The following is a 24,332-nucleotide window of genomic DNA, read 5'->3' on the forward strand; positions in this document are numbered from 1 at the left end:
TGGTTTATTTGATCAAGGTCTTTGTTCAGTTTGGGTTGTTGTTATCAAGGACTTACAGTAGGCTCTTCTCAAATGGCTCATCATAAATTCAAGCTCTATGAAAGGTATTTTAAAAGGATGTTGATGAAATGAAACTGTATTGCCATAGTAACTGGAAAATATTTCCACAATGTTTTTGTCATTTGAAACTTTTGGCAGTCTACTGCCAATAGATCACTGATACTTGAAAGAATGTACTGTATTTATGTCCAGGTTCTATCATGTCTCTGTCTAAATGTTTCTTCTCTGAAATGAAATGGTTCATTATTAGACATTTTCTTGTGTTGATAGAATTTTTCTCTCCCTTCTCTTTTTTACACCAACTGCAGAACGCAGTCCGGCATAATCTTAGTCTTCACAAGTGTTTTGTGCGAGTAGAAAACGTTAAAGGGGCTGTGTGGACAGTGGATGAACTAGAGTTCCAAAAGAGAAGGCCACAAAAGATCAGTGGGTAGGTCTGCCATCTCTGGCCGACTCTGGCGTTTGTCTGGTTGTGGATCTATGGGAAGAGGCTGCTCCATGTCATTGTCTGCGTGCCACGATGTCCCCCAAAGTCGCTGTTTGCTTTAGTGTGCAGCATCCCCCGTGCTTTCCGTGTTCTACTCCTGGTGGTGTAACCATAACCCACATTGGCTTGTGCTTATTTTCATTTTGATCATCTCCCTCTCCTCCCTTGTCCCTCTGTCTGTGACTGGTGTTGGTCTGTCTGTCCCTCTGTCTATCTGTCCCTGTGTTGTTGTGATCACTGCGTCTGCATCTGGCTGCCCTGATGCTTGTCTCCTGCTCAGGGTGCCATTCGCACCAACCTTTCCCTGCATAAGTGCTTTGTGAGAGTAGAGGATGAGTTTGGGTCCTTTTGGACTGTTGATGATGAGGAGTTTAAACGCGGCCGCCACGTACAGCGAGGCCGCCCTCGGAAATACACCGCTGATGAGAACTTTGATGAGCTGCTCGTACAGTAAGCACTTCCGCCTGGCCCACTCTGCTTCCTGACCCCCAACTTCCCCCAGACCCCCACACCCCACCCCCCCACCCCACCTCCTGCATGCTCCGCCTCTGTGTTCCCATCAATGCCTCTGTGTTCCCATCAATGCCTCTGTGTTCAGCTCTTTCATCATACACCAGGCTTTTACCCAACCTGCTTTCATCAACCTGTTTTGTCTTCCTTACAATGAATTGAAATGATTCTGTGTGCTTTTGGGGATTGATAAAATTGCATGGATTGCATTAAATGAATGATGAGCATTTTCTAAACTAAAGTTGTTTTCTGCAGAAGTCCAGCATTAGTGAAGAACATCCAGACCAGCTTGGGTTATGGGCCAGCTCTCTCTGCAGCCTTCCAGGTAAATGTGAATACTGACTCAGTCTCAAGCTCTCTGGGCGTTCACTACTTTACCTTTTAACCTTTTACTGTGAGGGAAAGAAAGTCAGGAAATAATAAACATAACACTGTGTCCACCTCCTATTCCTGGTCACTCTTCCTTGTTTTGGATGTACGGGTGGTGGGTTGGCAGGCTGAAAAGTGCTGACAGTTTTCTTCCGTTTCACTGTTTTAACACTGTGCATGCTTGTCAGGCTTCAATGGCAGAAAACAACATACCTCTATACACTACTGCTTCCATTGGAAGTCCCACCCTCAACTCCCTGGCGAATGCCATCCGAGAGGAGATGAACGGAGCGATGGACCATGGAAACAGCAACGGCAGTGACAGCAGTCCAGGACGCTCTCCCTTGCCAGCTATGTGAGTGGCTGCTTACTTTTTATCTACAGTATTTGTTTAAGACTGGAGGAAAGGAAAGAGTTTCAGCTGGTCACCACTGATTCAAATAGATCCCAAATATAATGGATTTTGATGGAACATTTAAATATCCACCCAAATGCTTTAGAATTTGATATTAAATGTCAGATGTTATATAAATGAACAGTGGTAAAAAGGATTATGAATAAAGAGAGGATGATATTGGCGCAGTTGAATGAAGGGTCAGGGCCAGGACTGTGGCTACAGCCCTCCCTGAAAATGGAAACTGCACCTTCTGGAAGGTTTCAAGGCCGGGAAGAGAAGTCCGGAGCCCTCTGTTATTTCAACACGAGGTTTATAAACTCTTCTTTATTACGGTTCAAAAATGTGTCCTGCCATCTGCTGAGTCCAGCCATAATCACCTCTTCAATTGATTAAAATATTTACAAAATGCCAGAAAGCAAAGTGACAAAGCTGCTGTCTCCTCCACACTGAAACATGAGCTCCAACACGTTCAGAACCCTCTGAGCCGTCGAAAGAAAAACAACAAAAAAGCATAATTATTCTAGAAGAAATAGTCCAAGATTCCCATGTAGGAAAGCTGTGGTTGGCCTGGAAACCGCAGTTCCCTATTCACTTGTTGTATAGGAGTGTCTGCTAAGTTGTTTGAAGCCTAAAATAATATGGGGCAGGCAGCATCGTTTCCAGATGTGGGGCAGACCACCAATGTGCAGCTCTGCTAGATTTAGGGATGGCCCTGTAAAACATCAGAGCTAGAGGGAAGTTGTGCCGGAAAACAAAAAGGTGCAGTATTGAGCTTGTGGCGAAATGGAGAAAAGTGCCATCCCTAATCACTGTGAACATAGCTTTGGGCATCGCTCTGGAACAGGAAAGGCAGAGACAGGATGGGTGTGCTGGCCCAAAGGCTGCCTGTGTCTCTCTCCCTCTCTTTATCTTGAGGCTGATTAAACCCATATTCTGAGCTTTTTCACAATTACTCCGTGTGGATAAGCTTTATACGAGTACAAAATCCGTCAGAGCGTTCAACTTCAGTGCGTTTGCGCAGCGCCACATTTCTTCTATCTTCTATGAAGCAGCACGCCTTCAAACAAACGTTCAGGTTTACTAGCTAGCACCCTCTATCGCTCTCAAGCCGGCTCCCTCTCTCCTCTCTGTCCTCCAAGAGATGCACCTCACACAATCTACAGACTCGCAACATCCTCGTCCCACCCGAACCAAACCTGGCTCACAGCTCTTCACCTGGTGTACAGACATCAGGCTGACTATGGAGTGGCCCAGGCCTTACATGTGTTTACCAGCTGCCTATCTCAGAGCCCTGCATGGTGTTAGACAGAGTTAGGCTTTTAACACAGAGAGGAAAACAGGGGCTGTTCTATTTTACTGGATGACTATAATCAGGTATCCAGCCTCAGCCAGCTAATTAAAAGCAGAGTGTGGAATCAGCATGCAGTTCAATAGCATAATAATAACAATTTCATGTTTGCCCTGCAGCTAGGGATTGAGACCTGAGGCGATGTGACTTGTGGAGTTACTTTGATCTGAAACCAATAGAAAAGCTGACTTTACTTTTCTCCCTGTTTTGTCAGCTCGTTTGTGTTGAACTTGTTTTCAAGTCTGTGGGTAAATAAATCTAATTTGTGTAACGTTTGTGGGTAAATAAATCTGGAACATGCATGTTACTGGTCGCTGGTCAAAATGAGCTCAGCATCTCGTACTGATATATAGTGATGGGGGAAATAAATGTATACAGTTACACATCGCCATATTATTTTTGAACGATATTATATCGATATTTGACTCCGTGTGTCGATTTCTAAAAATAACAATTGAAATGGTTAGAAAAAGGGGAAATATCCCGCAGCTGCTCATAATGTATTACCTTTTTCCCTCCTCTCTGCGCCTGTGGAGCCTCCTTCCCGTGCGCTTTATTCCTGCAGTGTTTCTGTAATGAGAATTTGGCAGATCTCATCTCTTTAGCGCCTCCTTTGCCCAGGCAGTGGGCTGGGTTCATGTTTTGCCTTGTTTACAACTGACAGCGTTATTATTCTCGTAAGGGCTCTGTTTCTTATCACAATGTTGTGTTGAGTGTGCCTTTCTGCTCTGCTCTCGCGCCTTCCTGCCAGTGCTTTTCTTCTCTTATTGACACTTGGGTGAAAATATGCATTAATTTTGGAGTTTAAAGCATGTATAGCGGTGTCTGGTCGCTGTGTTTGCTTGAAGTTGATTAATGATAGAAGCTGGCTCGGGGTCATCCTCTGGAGACCCGCCTCGCAGGTTGTGCATGTTAACGAGTAGGAAGAGGAACACACAGCACGCCACTGATCCACCACCACCAGGAGCCTGACAAACCCCCCACTCGCTCCCTCCGCAGAGTCCATTCTTCTCTCTCCCCGTCGCACGTTGTTAATCTTCCTCATTTATCAATTCTAAGTGAATACCCAGTTGTCAGCTGCTATGAAAATAAAGCCTGCCGGTTTCCTGGGATTGGAATACCTCAAAGGAAGGTGAAATTATCATCAAGCCCAGCCCAGTGAGGCCCCTCTCAGAGATTCATTAGAGCCATTCATTTGTTTTTGTTTCTAATTTCTGAATCAATACATGTCTGTGATTCTGTTTTCGAGAGAGAATGAAAGGTTCAACAAGGGTTTAACCAGCTAAAGATAAACTAACTGGACCATCCCCTGTCTGTTTGTGTTCTGTTTCCACGCAGGCATCACATTAAAGAGGAACCGCTGGACCCGGAGGACCACGAAGGCCCCCTCTCCCTTGTGATGACGGCCAACCACAGTCCAGATTTCGGTCACCACAGAGATTACGATGACGACCAGGGCCACGATGACATGCTGTAAGGCCAGGCCCCCAGAGGCAGAACTAACCTTAGTCATCTGTGAGATGCCACGACGTCACAGATAACACAGATACAAGACTGCAGTCTCAGCCCACTGATGACAGCTATCAAATGTTTCCAATTGACTTTTAGTGCCATTAAATACATAGTGAAAAACACAAGAACGAGAATACATCTCACTTGGGAGTATTTTTGATTTATATCTAGTTTTTGGTTTAAGTGAACGAAAATATGAAGAAAAAAAAAAAGAAATTTCTACTCAACCTGCGTTGGATGGACATGTTTGGTACTGGGGACTTCTTGGTCAGTGTGGTGATTTCAAATCCAGGATGGACTTGGACCTGCACTGTGCAGCCAGTATGGACTGCATGCAGCCACTCAACCACACTGAGCACGGACTGCTGAGGGGTTCTCTGTCTTTTTCTCTCTCTCTCTCTCTCTCTCTCTCTCTCTCTCTCTCTCTCTCTCTCTCTCTCTCTCACACACACACACCCACACACACATATGCCCATAAACTCAAAGAGATATTGACTGACATTTAATTTACACTATGTGTGTGTGTATATATTTTGTTCATGGTCACTGCCTTCAAAACTTCATTGGTTTGCTTCCATCTAGGGTGGGAAGGATGTTTTTTGGCGTGTTTTGAGGGCGAGGGGTTTAAAATATAAATGTATGTCTTTTTCATTGTACATTGCTCTTTATCGCATTTGATTTCTGTAAGTGATCAGACCTCATGCCCATGCTGTGGAGATTCTGTATGGTCAGCACTTGATGAATGTTTATATGATTTCCTTTCATGTTGTCTCCATGTTGTTGTTTTTTTACATGAAGCAGAATGTCAAAATACCAAGTAGTATTTTTCTGTCATTTATTCCACATGCTTCAGAATGCCACCTCCCTGACATGTAGCCCATCCCCACCCCATCCACCCCCAAGCTCATGAAGTCCATCCGCAATGCACTACTTGTAATGAAGGCTCTCTCCGCGCATCAATGAAGTTTCATTTAAGATGGGAATGAATGACAGAGAAATCATGCAGGTTATGATTTACCCTCATGAAATGATATTTGAGAACAGCCCTTCACGGCAGTGCATGTTAGCTGCATCCACATTTCTGATCATTCGCAAGCTCCCAGTTTTAGAAAGAAAATGAAATGTCAGGTGTGCAGGACAAAGATAATATTTTAGACCAACTAATTGTGATTCCTGAAGACAACTGTCATCGTAGATCAAACGTGTCTAGTTTTCCACACTGTAATTTCACTCATGGAGGGATTGTTTGGCCATGCTTGAAGATATCAAAGTGCATTCCCTATAGTTGTCATGTTTTTTACCATATGCATGACCAGTTGGCTCTCTCAGTTTTGAGTGATTATTAATAATTACACACATCAGATTAAATATTAATGTCCTTAATTTAGGGATAATCCCAAAATGGGCAATAAGACCTGATCATTGCTTCATTCCAGTATTTGTCAGCCATGTTACGGCCCCAGACGCCCACCCTTACACAAGGGAACTGATGATCTGGTTCCGTCAGAAGTCAACATCAGCAGAACCCAATGACCAAGTCAGAGTAGTGATGTAGGCCCTGCAATAGAGTGAATGGGATTGATGCAGGGACTGTGGCGCTGTGAGGCTTAACACAAATGGGCTTGATCCTAGGTTTGGTATATTGATATGAAACGGAATATGCTCGTACAAAGACTCAGAAAAAGGACTTTTTAAAGACTGCAACCACTTTGCATTTTTTATTTATTATTATTATTTCAGTTTTTAGTTTTACTTTTGTATTTAGTTGTTGATGTGTCGGATATCTTGTTCTGTGACTACCAAAGATAAACTACAAAGTAAAAACGATGTTCTCTGTTTCATGCAATAGCAGATAAGGCCAAATATCCTCCATTGTCTCCCATTGGATTGTGACAGGATCTATTGATGGAGTATAGTCTCAGCTTTGTCAAGCCAATGGCTCATTGATTAGAGAGGGCGCTCCTCAAGCAGTCGGACTGTCATCACCTTTAAAGCCAAAGGGCTGTCTTGACGAGTACAGTAGCTGCAGGTCTTTGCAGTGACCAACACTTCAAGGGAGATGCAGAGTCAGACAAACATTATGACCAAATTAGGGGAGCATGGTCTTTGGACCAATGAGAGGGAAAGGGATCACTCTGTCCATCTATCAGCAGCAGATTACTGTGCAACATAAGGGGATGGATAAAAGGAGATGATGATAATAACGATGCTGATTTGCCAGTAGACAGGAGAGCTTTGCAGAGAACAATGTGAAAAGGATTCTATATTTCAACTGGACCACACAATGATTAAATATTTTGTTTAATTTTTTATTCTTTATGAATTTGTACCCTTTCCAACGATTGTATGCCACTCTTTAGTGAGTCCTGCTACCTTGACGGGATTCTACTGTTCTTTGTTAACATTGGCAAGGCTTTATGATTGTGTTTAGTTTCTGTCAACGTATTACTTTTTATATTAAAAAACACTCCTGTCAACTAATAAGCTGGGTACAAGGTACTTTTATGGCAGTTATTTGAACATTTCATCATGCATTTCCTGTTACTAATGAAAAGGGCAATCTGTGGTTTTCAGAAAATGTATTTAATATCCAATAGCAGGCAGCTGTGGGATGGGTCAGTAACAGCCGGACTGGGATCGTGAGAACAACTCGATCTCATCCAAAGCCAGTCTTTTGCTGATTTGCTTGGTATTCTAAAGGGGGGAAAGCTGGTAGATTAGAACATTCGCAGCATGTGTAGCTTGACATTACTAAAGATAACAGCATGAGAAAATTGTTAGTACACAGACCTCAGTTCAAACCTATAGGGAATGATTAAATTAAGAGGAAAAAATGTTTTTCACTCAGTTGAATTTAGTTGTATGTCTTGCATGTGTAGTCTAAAACTGTAGTGAGTGAAAAAATATTTTTTTAAAGGAAAAAAAAACTGATAAAGAATACTACATTTGAGCTTGTTAATCTTGAGGGTCTCACATCCTTTTTGCAAAATCAATCCAAACCTCAGGCCTTTTTTCATGAAGAAATCACCTAACTTTATTTGATCCTGTTTTTCACAATCTATTGTCAGTCGCTTGGTCGTGGGTTTTACAGCAGTAGGTTGTTAGTATAGCCTTGTGTCTTTTTCTTGTCGTTTTCTTTGCTTGTTTCTTTCAAAGATCAAAAATACATGTGTGTTATTCTTTTTGCTTTATCACAACTGCTTTGTGTTAACTATAAAAAAAAGCTTTGAAAAATTGCTGTATGTATTGGAATAGAAAACTGTACTGCAAATGTATTTTACTTAGTAATCCTTGCTTTAAAAAGTCATACATGCAGACATCTGTGCGAGATGGGCGGGGCAGGGTGGGGGATTATCCCAGATTTTGGATTTTAAACTGTAAAATAGAAAACAGACTTTTCTCTGTTATCATTGACCTAAGGATTTTGTACAGATTTTGTTCTTCCTTGTGTTAAGCTGTTTTTGATACTTCCTTTTGATGGTCCAACCACTGCCTTCTGTGGCTATATGTTAAACATTACTGCTCGGAGAAAGGGCAGACAGGTATATTTCCTCTACAAGACTGAGGTATCTTGCATGACTAAATCCAGGGTCACAGAGATGAGAAATAATAGTTAAGTGGTCAGTAATAATATAAGGGTGTATCAATCTAATGATATTTTATATGAAACTAATAGGAAAAATAAGAAAAATATGCAGTGCCAAGATGTAGAGAGTATTTGTTAAATGCTTTGTTTTTATTCCGGAGGAATCGATTAATTCATACATACATCATCAGTGATGTCATCATCATCAGTCCATCATCATTAGGTGAAATACATACCGTTTTTTTGTTATATTTTTATCTCAACTGTTATTTTTTCATGATAAGTAAAGCCAAGCACATCAGGTAGCAGTCTTAAGTGGAGCACAAAGGTTAAAGGTTAAACGTTTGATGTGAGTCAGACTGCACTCGTCCTTGATATACTGTATGTTGAATTTTGAACAAGAAATATCAACCCAAGTCGAGTAACCTTTTGACCTTGCTGTGCTCTGTGTAGGTGGCATCAGATTCCCCCTCAAGACACTTGTGGCCATGCTAATTTGCCACGGTTCCATCAATCATGATCCACCCCACTGTCGTTCACCACTGTGTTGTACCATCGTCCTCTCAACCCGTGCCTCTGGCGGAGGGAGGGAGGGAGGGAAGAGGGTACGGCAGAGCAGCTGTCACGGTGCTTTAATGTTTCAGCAGTTAGGTTAGTTCTCTGTTGAAGCTGTAGTCTGTAGTTTTCTGTTTATTAACTAAATATTCTGCTCATCACCTCTATCATCAGTCTGTAATCTCCTCATCATTCCTGGTCTGTCTGATGCAGAATATTCTGTTGTACAGTCAGTCTCGATAACTGACGTAAGCATTCTAAAAATGCAATAAAATGCTGGTTGTTCATGTTTGTTTCCTGAAGTCATTTCTTACTTGGTTGACATGGTAGGGATCTGCATACAAAAAAATACTGAAATCATAGTTGCCTTGTTCATATGTACCAACGCAGGACGCAGCAAACGAAAAAGGCCACTTGATCATTTATTTATTCATGTTATCTTGCCATAGCAAATGGGTACTTTATACTCCAAAAATCTCCCCACAGCGATTGCACCTACAGTATACAATGATATTACAATTTTTCTATGTTTTTCTTTGTGTAGGTTAGATTGTCACAGATACAGGCCTGTTTGTCACCTTCTGCAGGACTTCTGGGTCTGTGATAAGGACCACCACTATCATAATCAGCCTCAACATTAAATTATCTTGTAATTAAAAAGAGACAGTTAAACTGTTCTAACATCAATTTAGGTAACAGCATTTGATAAGCTATAAATTGTAACTGCATTAAAATTCCAGAAATATTAGCGATATGGATTTCTTGACGGGAATTAACGCTGATGACCAAGACTTGCTTTTTTATGACGGAAGCACAGGTCATGTTGGCCACAAAACAGGAGACAGAGATCAAGTCTAAGCACTTTTAATCTTGTGAAACAAGCAATTACAAATAGCTGCATTGATTCGTTGAAAAGCTTTAGGTGACATAAATTGTTTCTCGCTTAGCTTATTGCTCCTATACATAAATGTCACAAGTATATTATTAATTAAAGCCATTGAAAGACAAGATTTAATAGAAACAATATAAAATCATGACCAATCTTTTTGCTGGCAATATTTTATCTAGCATTTGGGGTCCTGCATTTCCATGTTGTATCTCCAGTAATAAACAGTACAGTCGGCTCCACAATGATGGGATCTCTTGATAAATAATCAAAATACTGAGCTACATTGTATGCTCAACAAAATGGAAAAATTATATTATTTTATACTAATACAATTGCTCAGAGAAATAGATTTTGTTTAACAATCTCAAAAAGATAGGTGTCAAAATGATTGGATCCCCTGTTTTCAATACTTCAGCACCCTCCCTTTGCGAGGATTACGACACTGAGCCTTTTTCTGAACATTTTTTTGAGATTGGAGAACTCATTGGGAGGGATCTTAGGTCATTCCTCCATAATCGTTCCAGATCTGATATACTTTGTCTGTGCTTATGGAATGACCACTTCAATTCAAACCACAGGTTTTCAATGGGGTTCAAGTTTGGAGACTGAGATGGCCATTGCAAAATGTAGATTTTGTGGTCAATTAACCATTTCTTTGTGGATTTGATGTGTGCTTGGGTTTATCTTGCTGGAAGAGTCAGCCTCCTGGCAGAGGCACCCAGGTTTCTGGCTTAATGTCCTGGTACTTGGTAACGTTCATGATGCCATTGACCTTAACAAGGGCCCCAGGACAAGTGGAAGCAAAATAGCCCATATCATTAAAGATCCCCCACCTCTTTCTCTGAGCAATTGTATTAGTATAAAATAATATACTTTTTTGATCATACAATCACAAAATAACTGCTATTACAATCTCATACATAAATGTAAACAGAACACAAAACAACCCAACTTTCATTATTCCAAACGCAAATCAAAGTGTCAATTGTATGTTATTATAAACTGGGTGGTTCAAGCCCTGAATGCTGATTGGCTGAAAGCCATGGTATATCATGACACGTTGTGTCATGCAAAAAACAGTCCTTAGCCCTTGTATATTGGCCATATACCGCACCCCCTCAGGCTTTATTGCTTAAATGTCCAAACAGTCAGTATTCCAAAACGGATTTGAAAAATGAAACTGATTTGAGAATTAAGGCCTGCAGTGTGAACAAAGCTTACTAGAGTTGCATAGAGATATTCTATGACTTGAGCCAAACCAACCTCAGTGAAACCCAACGGGCCGATTAGCCAGTCATCCTATTTACTTCTATTGGACCCGCAAAACACAGTCTCAGCGTCAACAGTGAAGAGGCGACTCCGGGATGCTGGCCTTCTAGGCAGAGTTCCTCTGTCCATGTCTGTGTTCTTTTGCCCATATTAATCTTTTCTTTTTATTGGCCAGTCTGAGATATGGCTTTTTCTTTGCAACTCTGCCTAGAAGGCCAGCATCCCGAAGTCGCCTCTTCACTGTTGGTGTTGAGACTGGTGTTTTGCGGGTATGATTTAATGAAGCTTCCAGTTGAGGACTTGTGAGGCATCTGTTTCTCCAACTAGACACTCTAATGTACTTGTCCTCTTGCTCAGTTGTGCACCGGGGCCTCCCACTCCTCTTTCTATTTTGGTTATGGCCAGTTTGCTCTGTTCTGTGAAGGGAGTGGTACACAGCGTTGGACCAGATCTTCAGTTTCTTGGCAATTTCTCACAAGGAATAGCCTTCATTTCTCAGAACAAGAATAGATTGACGCATTTCAGAAGAAAGTTATTTGTTTCTGGCCATTTTGAGCCTGTAATCGAACCCACAAATGCTGATGCTCCAGATACTCAACTAGTCTAAAGAAGGCCAGTTTTATTGCTTTTAATCAGAACAACAGTTTTCAGCTGTGCTAACATAATTGCTAAATAGTTTTCTAATGATCAATTAGCCTTTTAAAATGATAAACTTGGATTAGCTAACACAATGTGCCATTGGAACCCAGGAATGATGGTTGCTGATAACGGGCCTCTGTAGGCCTATGTAGATGTTCCATTAAAAATCAGCCGTTTCCAGCTACAATAGTCATTTACAACATTAACAATGTATGCACTGTATTTCTGATAAATGTATGTTATTTTAATAGACAAAAAATGTGCTTTTCTTTCAAAAACAAGGACATTTCTAAGTGACCCCAAACTTTTGAACTGTAGTGTGTACTGAGTGTACAAAACATCTTTCCATGACAGACTGTCCAGGTGAATCCAGGTGAAAGCTATGATCCATTATTGATGTCACTTGTTAAATCCACTTCAATCAGTGTAGATGAAGGGGAGTAGACAGGTTAAATAAGGACTTTTAAGCCTTGAAACAATTGAGACATGGATTGTGTATGTGTGCCATTCAGAGCGTGAATGGGCAAGACAAAAGATGCCAGGCGCATCAGTTTGTGTGTGTCAAGAACTGCAACGCTGCTGGGTTTTTCACACTCAACAGTTTCCCGTGTTCATCAAGACTGGTTCACCACCCAAAGGACATCCAGCCAACTTGACACAACTGTTGGGAGCATTAGAGTCAGCATGGGCCAGCATCCCTATGGAACGCTTTCAACACCTTGTAGTGTCCATGCCCCAACGAATTGAGGCTGTTTTGAGGGCAAAAGGGGGTGAAACTATATTAGGAAGGTGTTCCTAATGTTTTGTACATTCAGTGTATGTATAGTAAGCATGAATAGAGATCAATAATTTAGTGTGCATCTGCATCAAATTACAGGATAGTCTTACATTGATTACATCAAAGGTTGAGTGGCATGCTGTTGAAAAATAGCCTGACTGAGTGAGAGAAAGTCTTTTTAGCCCAACAATGTTGTGGTGCTCATCCATCAACGTGCATCTGCTGTGGTGAGAAAACACCATATTAAATCAAACCACTAATCATTCATTTCACTTTTTCAAAATAATGAATCAGATTATGGGCTTTGCTGTGTTGTGATACTGTAGGCTCCGGCGCTCCTTATAGAACAGTAGGCTGCATTCATCAATCAGCAAGGCAAATTAAGCCATTATTTACTGTACCAGTCAAAACTATGAAATAACACATATGGAATCATGTAGTAAAAGTGTTAAACACAATCAAAATATATTTTAGATTTTAGATTGTTCAAAGTAGCCACCCTTTGCCTTGATGACAGCTTTGCACGCTCTTGGCATTCTCTCAACCAGCTTCATAATTTGTTTAACACTTTTTTTGGTTTACTACATGAATCCATATGTGTTCTTTCATAGTTTTGATGTCTTCACTATACTTCACTACAAATAAATAAAAACCCTTGACTGAGTAGGTGTGTCCAAACGTTTGACTGGTATCGTATATTGCCCAGACAATATGAACAATCATTGTATGAATATGATAGTGTAAAAAAATAAAAAATATTGGATGAAACCCTACAATACATAAAAATATCTGGTCATCATTGTTGTATTCTCACATTTCAGTCATTGTAGTCTACAGCCAAGTTTTTTTGATTCAAATCTTTTCTTTTTCCAGCATTCTGAACAGCCAAAAAGCGACATCGATTCAGATATTTCAAGCCACATTTCAAACAACATCTGAAATCAGATACAAATCTAATTCCTGGCAATGTGACTTGTGTCTGAACAGTCACATCTGATTTATTTGCCCTCAAGTGGTTATTCAACTGTCAAGTGGTTTTTAGACAGTCAATAGACTACTTCAAAATGGAGATGGCCTCAATGGCGCTACCCACGTGCTCACAAAAGCCATAATGCGACAGATACAAAGATGAATCCTCTATCATTCTCTATGGTCTGAACACACACAAATTCGATTTGGGCACCTAACCTGCTGTTTGGACAGTCCGTATTCAATAACGGATTTGAAAAAACAAAGCTTGAACAAAGCTTACTAGAGTTGCATAGAGATATTCTATGACTAGAGCCAAACCAACCTCAGTGAAACCCAATGGGCCGATTAGCCAGTCATCCTATTTACTTCTATTGGATTTCACTAACACAACTTGATTCCTGCTCCTCATTTCATTCTAATTAAAGCATGGCAGAGCAACAGCAATCCACACAAGAGCTTTACCTAAAAAGCCAAAGCTGGCACATTACCAATATTGCAGTGTGTGGCAATTAGCAGCCCTGCAGTATTTGCTATTCATGGTTTGGTGTAAAAACTTGTTTATTAAGATGGGCTGGAGGCGCTGGTGTGCAATAGACCTGCCTGTAATTAGATACCAATTATTTGTCTGTTTCTGATATTGTAAACTGGCACTTACCACATCAGTTAAATTGACACACTGCGCTGCTTGGTTTACTCTGTAATTAAAACATGTTCTGTTAATTAGATGATGACCACTTTATTCCAGGGCTCTTGTGTTTGGGCTTTTCTGTAGCGGCACTGTTTGGATCATGAGTTGCCAGACGCTTCGCTAATCAGCCCTTGTTTTGTTTCAATTACCACCTGCTGTTCAAAAGGCATGCCTGGATGCCCCCTCCCCCAGTCTAAACAAGGCTGGGCCTGCATGGCTCCCAGCTCCCAGTCCCAGCTCCAACAGTATACATATTAATACTCGCCTGGCTTGCTTCTTCATTAGGAGCCACATCTAGGTTTCAAGGAGAGTTCAAGCAATTAAAAGGGAAGTTAGGAAGAGCAGGGCTGATGAAAGAATAAAGGTACTTATCACATCAGTTATAGCACTCCTCTGTGTGTAGCCAACACTAATTACTCCTGTTGAGTAAATAGCAAAGTGCCTTGGACGTCTCCTTGTATTCTATACACCATTACAGAGGAGGGGGAACTGTTGTGCGTTATAATACTGACATGAAAAAAAAACATGAGTATTGGAGTGTAACCTTGTGTGATAGTGAATGATGGGGCGTGCTTTTGTACATGTTTATCAAGTAGTTTGCCAAATACGTAGCTTATCTCAGATGGTTTGGGGTCTCCTAGAATTAGCATGAATCAGCCCAGTAAAGCCAGCTCACCTCACCCATCACCTTATTGTGTTCCAGTGGCTTTCCATGACCTCTTAACACAGGAACTGCAAAGAAGAAACGTATCGTCAAAGTCAGGCCTAATTTGCGTAGATGTACCCGACAACTGCGTGGAGAGTTTGTAGATAGGATAGATGTATGAAACGTTTGTATAATATTGTTCCTAAACCATCATACATACATACAGTTAAGTTGTCTATACCAGTGTTTTCCATCCAGGGGTACTGGGACCCCTGGGGGTACTTGGTCTATCCACAGGGGGTACTTGAGAAGACTCATGAGACCATAGGCCTACTGGTAAAATGCACATGAGGGGGTACTTCAGGGGTACTTAAGGTAGAGCAAAATGTACTTCGTGGTACAGTTACCGAAAAAGGTTGGGGACCACTGGTCTATACTACAGCAAGTCAATAAGACTTTGGTTAGTTGCACCTTTTGGTTTTTGCCCTAGCACTACACAGCTAATTAAAGTAATCAAAGCTTGATGATGAGTTGATTATTAGAGTTAGCTGTGTAGTGCTAGGGCAAAAAACAAAATATGCACCCCTTGGGGTCCCCAGGACTGAGTTTGCGAAACATCGTGCTAGGAATTACAATAAGAAGAGGTAGGTGGGCATCTGAAAATTGCATCATTTTATGTGACTGTGGTATTAATTACAGGTATCTGTACTCTTCCCTTTGTCTAAACCCAATGACCAAATAAGGAAAGAAAGGCACCCAAACAAGCAGCCAAACTCCATTAAGATGCATTTTTTTGTCATGTTCCAATATTCAACATTAAGCAGTGTTCTTGAGTTTGAATAATTGAAGAGATGCAAAACAACATGAATAATTACAATTCCCTCTCCCGCTTTATGTCACAATGAATTAATGGATGACACCAAGTTGTTGTTTGAATTTGGATGTCAAAAATTCTTGAGAATTATATATGTTGATGCCAACCTGGTCACAAAGGAACACTAACATAGACAATTCCATGGAGAGACATGCAGTTGAAGTCGGAGGTTTACATACACCTTAGCCAAATACATTTAAACTCAGTTTTTCACAATTCCTGACACTTAATCCAAGTAAAAATTCACTGTTTTAGGTTAGTTAGGATCACCACTTTATTTTAAGAATGTGAAATGTCAGAATAATAGTAGAGAGAATGATTTATTTCAGCTTTAATTTCTTTCATCACATTCCCAGTGGGTCAGAAGTTACATACACTATATTAGTATTTGGTAGCGTTGCCTTTAAATTGTTTAACTTGGGTCAAACATTTCAGGTAGCCTTCCACAAGCTTCCCTCAATAAGTTGGGTGAATTTTGGCCCATTCCTCCTGACAAAGCTGGTGTAACTGAGTCAGGTTTGTTGGGCTCCTTGCTCACACACGCTTTTTCAGTTCGGCCCACAAACTTTATATAGGATTGAGTTCAAGGCTTTGTGATGGCCACTCCAATACCTTGACTTTGTTGTCCTTAAGCCATTTTGCCACAACTTTGGGAGTATGCTTGGGGTCATTGTCCATTTGGAAGACCCATTTGCGACCAAGCTTTAACTTCCTGACTGATGTCTTGAGATGTTGCTTCAATATATCCACATAATTGTCCTCCCTCATGATGCCATCTATTTTGTGAAGTGCACCAGTCCCTCCTGCAGTAAAGCACTCCCACAACATGATGCTGCCACCCCCGTGCTTCACGGTTGGGATGGTGTTCTTCGGCTTGCAAGCCTCCCCCATAACGATGGTCATTATGGCCAAACAGTTCTATTTTTGTTTCATCAGATCAGAGGACCAAAACGTACGATATTTTTCTCCATGTGCAGTTGCAAACTGTAGTCTGGATCTTGTTTATGGCAGTTTTGGAGCAGTGGCTTCTTCCTTGCTGAGCGGCCTTTCAGGTTATGTTGATATAGGACTCGTTTTACTGTGGATATAGATACTTTTGTACCTGTTTCCTCCAGCATCTTCACAAGGTCCTTTGCTGTTGTTCTGGGATTGATTTGCACTTTTCGCACCAAATTACATTCATCTCTAGGAGACGGAACACTTCTCCTTCCTGAGCAGTATACATTTACATTTTAGTCATTTAGCAGACACTCTTATCCAGAGCGTGAATACATTTCATTTCATGCATTTTTTTTTATTTATTTATTATTATTAAAAAAAATTGTACTGGCCCCCCGTGGGAATCGAACCCACAACCCTGGCGTTGCACACACCATGCTGGCGTTGCAAACACCATGCTCTACCAACTGAGCCGCAGGGAAGGCTGTATGATGGCTGCTTGGTCCCATGGTGTTTATACTTGCGTACTATTGTTTGTACAGATGAGCGTGGTACCTTCAAACGTTTGTAAATTGCTCCCAAGGATGAACCAGACTTGTGGAGGACTACAATTTTTTTTCTGAGGTCTTGGCTGATTTCTTTTGATTTTCCAATGTCATCAAGCAAAGAGGCACTGAGTTTGAAGGTAGGCCTTGAAATACATCCACAGGTACACCTCCAATTGACTCAAATTATGTCAATTAGCCTAACAGAAGCTTCTAAAGCCATGACATAATTTTCTGGAATTTTCCAAGCTGTTTAAAGTTACAGTCAACTTAGTGTATGTACATTTCTGTCCCACCGGAATGTTGATACAGTGAATGAATTATATGTGAAATAATCTGTCTGTAAACAATTGTTGGAAAAATTACTTGTGTCATGCACAAAGTAGATGGCCTAACCAACTTGCCAAAACTATAGTTTGTTATCAAGATAATTTTTGGAGTGGTTGAAAAACGAGTTTTAATGACTCCAACCTAAGTGTATGTAAACTTCCGACTTCAACTGTACAGTGTCATTACAAACAACAACAGTTGGCTTGACACATGAACATATAGAATCCAACCCATAACCAAACTAACCAACAGCTTTTACATTATTACTAGATTATTAACTAACCCTGACCCTACATTATTACATTATTATTAGAGCTGTGATTGAAAGAATACTCCTCATTTATCCAACCAAAACCCTGGCAAAGCGTATTATTCCAAATGGAAACAAGCTTTGATGTTTGTGTGAACACTCAATCTCTCTCTGTCTCCCTCTCTCATTTCCCTCTAAATGTAATACTGTCTCTTTCCTAAAAGCTATCATTTAAACATGTCATGGCCAGTGTTTACCTGCAGTGAACCTTGATTGAGGCAGTCTGCGACTTTACACTGATGCCTCCCTAATCTGTATGACTGACATGCTAATTTCCCTGACGCTGCCATTCAAAACACAAACATGAAATGTTGGTTTTAGAACTGGGAGACTTGGTAGAGTGAATTTCAAGTACTTATTCAAATATTTCATTAAAATGTAAATTTTACGCTGGTGTACGTCTAGCTGTGCACAAGGCATGACTTAAGAAGTTATGAAGTTATAACAGCATTTTTCTTTCTGATGCCAATTAACTAGGACTATTATGTCCTTACCTTGTTTTATCTTCAATAACAGCATGCCAACAAATGCATCAAATGCAACAGGGGTTTGAGGGAGCAGTATTGACTATTAAGCAACGTGGGCTGCAAAAAAGAAAACCCAATTAAACACGAAGCCTCCAGAAGACTGGTAGCTAATCAATTCTCTTATCGCCACAAAGTGCAATTCACTGATTAAAAGTGAGGCTCTGCACAAAAAAAAAACTACACTGAAACACAATTGTAAATGAGTAAAATGCCTCCGTATGCGGACATATAATCTAAGGCATTTGCCAGGATGGGAAAGAATCTTTAGGACGCTTGCTTAGTAACGTCTCCCTGCTGTCAGTCAGCTCAGCTTCAATACCATTACTCATAGGCAGGATTACACAGTGGATCTGTGCACACCTAGAGGCATTGTCAATACATTTATCAGCCATAAGGAATTTAACAGACATCCTAATTACTGACACAGCTCGGAAATAAACACAGATATTTGGAGACCGTGTCTCTGTGCTTTGAATATAGATCCTGATAAAAATAGACTTGCTAATTAATAAGAAATGATGTTTATATAGACTCTACTCCTATATCTTCCCCACGTCATGTCTACACACATCACTAACTACCCACGTCTAAGTCTGCCACCTATTCAAGACAGGAATCAATGACTACAGACACAGTCGGGATGATGGCAAGCTTTTTTTTCTTCGTTTTTTTATTTAGCTAGGCTAAGCTGATTCAATTTATTATGCAGAAATAATACACTGTTTGTGGTGTTTTCCCACAAAGGACAAATGCTCAAACTTCAGAGTCTGAGAAGCATTGAAAAGCTTGTGGTATTCACTCTCATACGTTTTCTTTCTTTCTTTTATTTCATTGTTAACTTGCAAGCGGAAGACAAAATGGTTGCAGGTGGTGATGAAAATAAAAGCCATCCATCATTATTTATTAGGAATGAAAAAGATACACAATAATGTAATTTAATCTCTCAGCAGACAATTATTTCCACATATTGATAATGCAATGGGGAAAGTACCATGAATCCTAATATGATGTTTGCTTTTATTGGTGTATAATACAACCAGAACAAATAATGTAATTGTATCAGGAAGAAAATGTAATTATTTTGCACATGCTAACATTATAATACCAATCTGGCGGAGACAATGGCATCATATCATTTTGCTGTGCTTAACTAGTTACAATTTGCATTAAGTTATTATGTCTAGGTGGTGATAAAGATAGATTCCTCCTTGTGGTCTGTGTCACATCTTTTCAGTTCTCCATTTAGCCACATTTCTCAAAACGTTTGAACGTTTCAAATCCAACAGTCGCTACAACTTTTCCTTTAGTGGGTCAAACTTTCTAACTGTCACGTCCTGACCAGTAAAAGGGTAATTTGCCATAGTAGTATGGTCAGGGCGTGGCAGGGGGGTTGTTTTGTGTGTTTTGGGGATTTTTGGTTCTAGGGGAATTTGTTCTAGTTTTCTATTTCTATGTTTCGTTTTCCATGTTTGGCCGAGTATGGTTTCCAATCAGAGGCAGGTGTCTTTCGTTGTCTCTGATTGGAAGCCATACTTAGGCAGCCTGTTTTCCTTTGGGTTTTGTGGGTGGTTGCTTTCTGTTTAGTTTGTTAGTATACCTGACAGAACTGTTTGGCTGTCGTTTGTTTTCTTTGTGAAGTGCTTTCATTAAAAGTAAAAGATGAGCACTCAACACGCTGCGCCTTGGTCTCTTCAATACGACGCCTGACACTAACAGAGTGTATTCTTAACTGAAGTGGAAAAAATAACACGATAATTACAAAATCGATCATATATTTGTTAATCTATAACTTTTAGTTCTACAACTCAGCATGTCAGCATGAGGTTCATGAAAAGCAAAGAGAATCTGAGGGGAGAAGTACCAAGATGACAGACCATTGATGAATGATGAATCCAGAATTTCTTGTTTTTTACATAGAAAATTAAGTACTTTCGAATATGTGCATATAGGTGAACTTATTTGATACTGATTTGATTATTTGCAATTGCGCGCTGATTAACATTAATGAAGGACCAGCTTGATACACTAACTGTCAGGCCATATCAGGCACCCCGGCCACCTCTTCGTCGTTTGCATAGAATGGCATTCACGCCAAACTGAACTAATGACCAAATGAGTCCACGTAAAATTAGATCAAGGATCTAGTATAGTGTCTTCCCTGACATTATGAACATGATTTATTGATGACTCATTGTAGGCAGTCCGGCATTGAGGTGAGTTCGATCCGCCCAGTTTAAAGATGTAGTGTAATATTAATAATGCCCACTAAATAATTGATATCAGAATCAAAACCATTTCAGCACAGGATATGTACATATTTTAGTGTATCATTTGCATATTCAGAACAAACACCACAAAACCATTAGACAATCATAGTAATGAGTTGTTTGAGTGATTGGCTTTTAAGAGATAAGACAGGGAATCACAACTGAATCACTCTTCTTATGTGCACAGGTGTCACGTTGGATTTCTCCCCTGTTCTTCCTCCCACCAAAATGTTGGATCTCAGTGAGTCTCTGCCAAATGGCAAGCGCATAGCCTACTGTGTAGAGTCGTCATCTTCCACCGGAGGCTAAAGGACTGTTTGCAAGTCATTAGTGATTTGTAAATGATATTTGCTCCCTCGTGACATATCATTTGAAATGGGTTTCTAATAATAACACCCACTGATATTAAAATAAGAGGTCCTCATGTTGTGATTATGCGTTTCACAAATTTGGTCTTGAAAAATTGCACAGAGACAGAGAGACATGTCTATATGAATTGTGCTCCTAAGCTAATGGATATTAAAGATTCCCCAAGGTTTCTCATAAAGACTCTTGAACAACTATGCAATGATATTGCAAGATGAAACCAGACATTCAAAACAAAACTTTTCATTTATTGTCCTGAAAATGCCACAATACAGACTTTCAATACAGACTCGGATTCAATAAGAAATCAGAGTCAAACTTATTTCCTGCATCCTAAACATGCAGCTTAGTTGTGTTGAAATCACATTCATTGTGGCTTTTTGTACAGTATTGTAAATACTAAAAGCTGTTCATTTGACTGTCACCTCCTTCCTTAATGACTCCTGACAAATTCCCTGGCTTCATGTGGTGCGTTTCCTGTATACCTCGGCACAAAGGGAGTTGGCACGCGGCTCACTATGCCTGGTGTATGGAGACCCACACCATTGCTCTAACACCATTTGCCATGTATTTTATGAAATGAACCACCAGCTCAGAGATCAATAGGCCCCCATGGTGAATTCGAACAACGAGAGTGAGCCCTTATCTGAGCCCTGCTGCCAATCTGTGGCAAGCGAAGCTTGCACCTTCCCTGGATACACCATTGGTCTTTGAAATTAAAGTCGGAGTCTGTAATCCACAGAAATGGCCCTTCTACTCTCGCTTAGAACCGGTTTAGTTTCACCTCAGCTGATGATAAAGCATGACAGAAATACAGAGCAATATATTCTTGCATGGGTTGATAGCTTCTGCCAGCTTATCAGGAAACAGGCAGCTAACCTTCTTGTGCCTGGCCCATGGACAGAATTGAGGAGTCAATTTACAAAAGATGCCATACCAGGTGGCTTGTAAATAAAACCTTATTTTCTCAGGAAAATACAAAAAAGTTAAAGAGTGAAAGAGAAAGAGAGAAAAAACTTGCCAAAGCTTTTGTAACCTTTTCCCCCAAAACTAAGTAAATGTATAATACAGGAGGCTAAGCTCAAGTGATAGAGTGTATTCATGTAAATCCGCCCAAGCACAGCTGCAGGAAATTGACAGGGATCTACTGGAGCGCTTTGCCTGTAAAGGGTGGGATTTACATGCCTAACTAGGGCTTAAACACCCTCCCCTGAGTTTACCTGTTACACCTACGCCCTCTGATCACACGTCTGTATGGGCTAGGTTTCACTGCTGATTTCTAATGCCTTTTCATGCGCATACATATCTGTCAGTCTTGCAAATGAACGTATTAACCGTGTTGGTTGAGGCTACTCAATATCAGGGATGAAAACTTGTGAGGGCCAAAAAGAACTCTCGTACTGAGTAGAATAGCGCCATATAAAGTATGAAATTATAAGTAATCAAATAAAATTAAATACATTTGCATTTGTCACATGTGCCAAATACAACAGGTGAAATGCTTACTTACAAGCCCTTAACCAACAATGCCGTTTTAAGAAAATTGAGTTAAGAAAATATTTACTAAATAAATTAAAGTAAAAAATAAAATACTAAGTAACACAATAAAATAACAATAACGAGGCTTTATACACAAGGTACCGGTACTGAGTCAATGTGCAGGGGTACAGATTAGTTGAGGTAATTTGTACATGTAGGTAGGGGTAAAGTGAATAATAAACAGCGAGTAGCAGCAGTGTAAAAACAAAGGGGGGAGGGCGGTGTCAATGCAAATAGTCCAGGTGGCCATTAGATTAATTGTTCAGCGGTGTTATGGCTTGGGGGTCGAAGCTGTTAAGGAGCCTTTTGGACCTAGACTTGGCACTCCGTTACAGCTTGTCGTGCAGTAGCAGAGAGAACAGTCTATGCCTTGGGTGACTAGAGTCTTTGACAATTTTTTGGGTCTTCCTCTGACACCGCCTAGTATATACGTCCTGGATGGCAGGAAGCTTGAACCCAGTAATGTACTGGGCCGTATGCATTACCCTCTGTAGCGCCTTATGGTCGGATGCCGAGCAGTTGCCATAACAGGCCGTGATACAACAATAGGATGGTCTCGATGGTGCAGCTGTAGAACGTTTTGAGGATCAGGGGACCCATGCCAATTTTTTTCAGTCTCCTGAGGTGGAAAAGGCATTGTTGTGCCCTCTTCACAACTTTCTTGGTGTGTTTGGACCATGATAGTTTGTTGGTAACGTGGACACCAAGGAACTTGAAATTCTCAACCCACTCCACTACAGCCCCGTTGATGTGAACGGGGGTGTGTTCGCCCCTCCTTTCCTGTAGTCCACAATCATCTCCTTTGTCTTGCTCACATTGAGGGAGAGGTTGTTATCCTGGCACCACACTACCAGGTCTCTGACCTCCTCCCTATAGGCTGTCTCATCGTTGTTGGTGATCAGGCCTACCACCGTTGTGTCGTCAGCAAACTTAATGATGGTGTTGGAGTCGTGGCCACGCAGTTGTGGGTGAACAGGGAGTACAGGATGGGAACTGAGCGCACACCCCTGAGGCGCCCCCGTGTTGAAGATCAGCCTGGCAGATATGTTGTTGCCTACCCTTACCACCTGGGCCCGTCAGGAGGTCCAGGGTCTAGTTGCAGAGGGAGGTGTTTATTAGTTCCAGGATCCTTAGCTTAGTGATGTGGGCACTATGGTGTTGAACGCTGAGCTGTAGTCAATGAACAGCATTCTCACATAGGTTTTCCTTTTGTCCAGGTGAAAAAGGGCAGTGTGGAGTGCGATTGAGTTTGTGTAATCTGTGGAGGTGTTGGGGCGGTATACGAATTGGGGTAGGCCATGTTGATGTGACCAGCCTTTCAAAGCACTTCATGGCTTCCCGGCGGGAGTGCTACCTGGCGGTTGGCATTTAGGCAAGTTACCAGGGACTATGGTGGTCTGCTTGAAACATGTAGATATTACACACTCGGTCAGGGAGAGGTTGAAAATGTCAGTGAAGACACTTGCCAGTTGGTCCACGTATGCGTCAGAGCTGGTGTAGTAGGATTCAATCTTAATCCTGTATTGACGCTTTGCCTGTTTGATGGTTCGTTTGAGGGCATAGCAGGATTTCTTATAAGTGTCTGGATTAGTGTCCCACTCCTTGAAAGCGGCAGCTCTAGCCTTTAGCTCGGTGCGGATGTTGCCTCTAATCCATGGATTTTTTCCATTTCCCTTTTTGGTTGGAAAATGTACGTACGGTCACTGTGGGGACGACGTCGTCGATACACTTATTGATGAAGCCGGTGACAGAGGTGGTATACTCCTCAATGCCATTGGATGAATCACGCAATATATTCCAGTCTATGCTAGCAAAACAGTCTTGTAGCATAGCATCCGAGTCATCTGACCACTTCCGGCATTAGTTTTTGCTTGTAAGCAGGAATCAGGAGGATAGAATTATGGGCGGACTTGCCAATTGGAAGGTGAGG

At 41.0% G+C, this 24,332-nt stretch overlaps 1 protein-coding gene across 21 annotated transcripts in view; it reads left to right on the plus strand.

The window, feature by feature from the left end:
* Nucleotides 1-9,111, plus strand: part of LOC106582854 (forkhead box protein P1-B) — a 213,748-nt gene extending 204,637 nt beyond the window's left edge. For 16 of the 21 annotated variants that reach the window (XM_045705053.1, XM_045705056.1, XM_014166388.2 and 13 more), the window contains 4 exons: nucleotides 828-997; nucleotides 1,313-1,382; nucleotides 1,615-1,781; nucleotides 4,510-9,111. In XM_045705053.1, the coding sequence (XP_045561009.1) occupies nucleotides 828-997; nucleotides 1,313-1,382; nucleotides 1,615-1,781; nucleotides 4,510-4,648 (546 nt within the window). In that variant the 3' untranslated portion in view covers nucleotides 4,649-9,111. Of the gene's footprint in view, nucleotides 1-368; nucleotides 491-827; nucleotides 998-1,312; nucleotides 1,383-1,614; nucleotides 1,782-4,509 lie in introns of all 21 variants that reach the window. The other 5 variants (XM_014166392.2, XM_014166390.2, XM_014166394.2 and 2 more) reach the window with 2 other exon arrangements.
* Nucleotides 9,112-24,332: the final 15,221 nt, after the last annotated feature.

The sequence above is a fragment of the Salmo salar genome, chromosome ssa22, assembly GCF_905237065.1.
Source record: "Salmo salar chromosome ssa22, Ssal_v3.1, whole genome shotgun sequence".
Classification (NCBI taxonomy): Eukaryota; Metazoa; Chordata; class Actinopteri; order Salmoniformes; family Salmonidae; genus Salmo; species Salmo salar.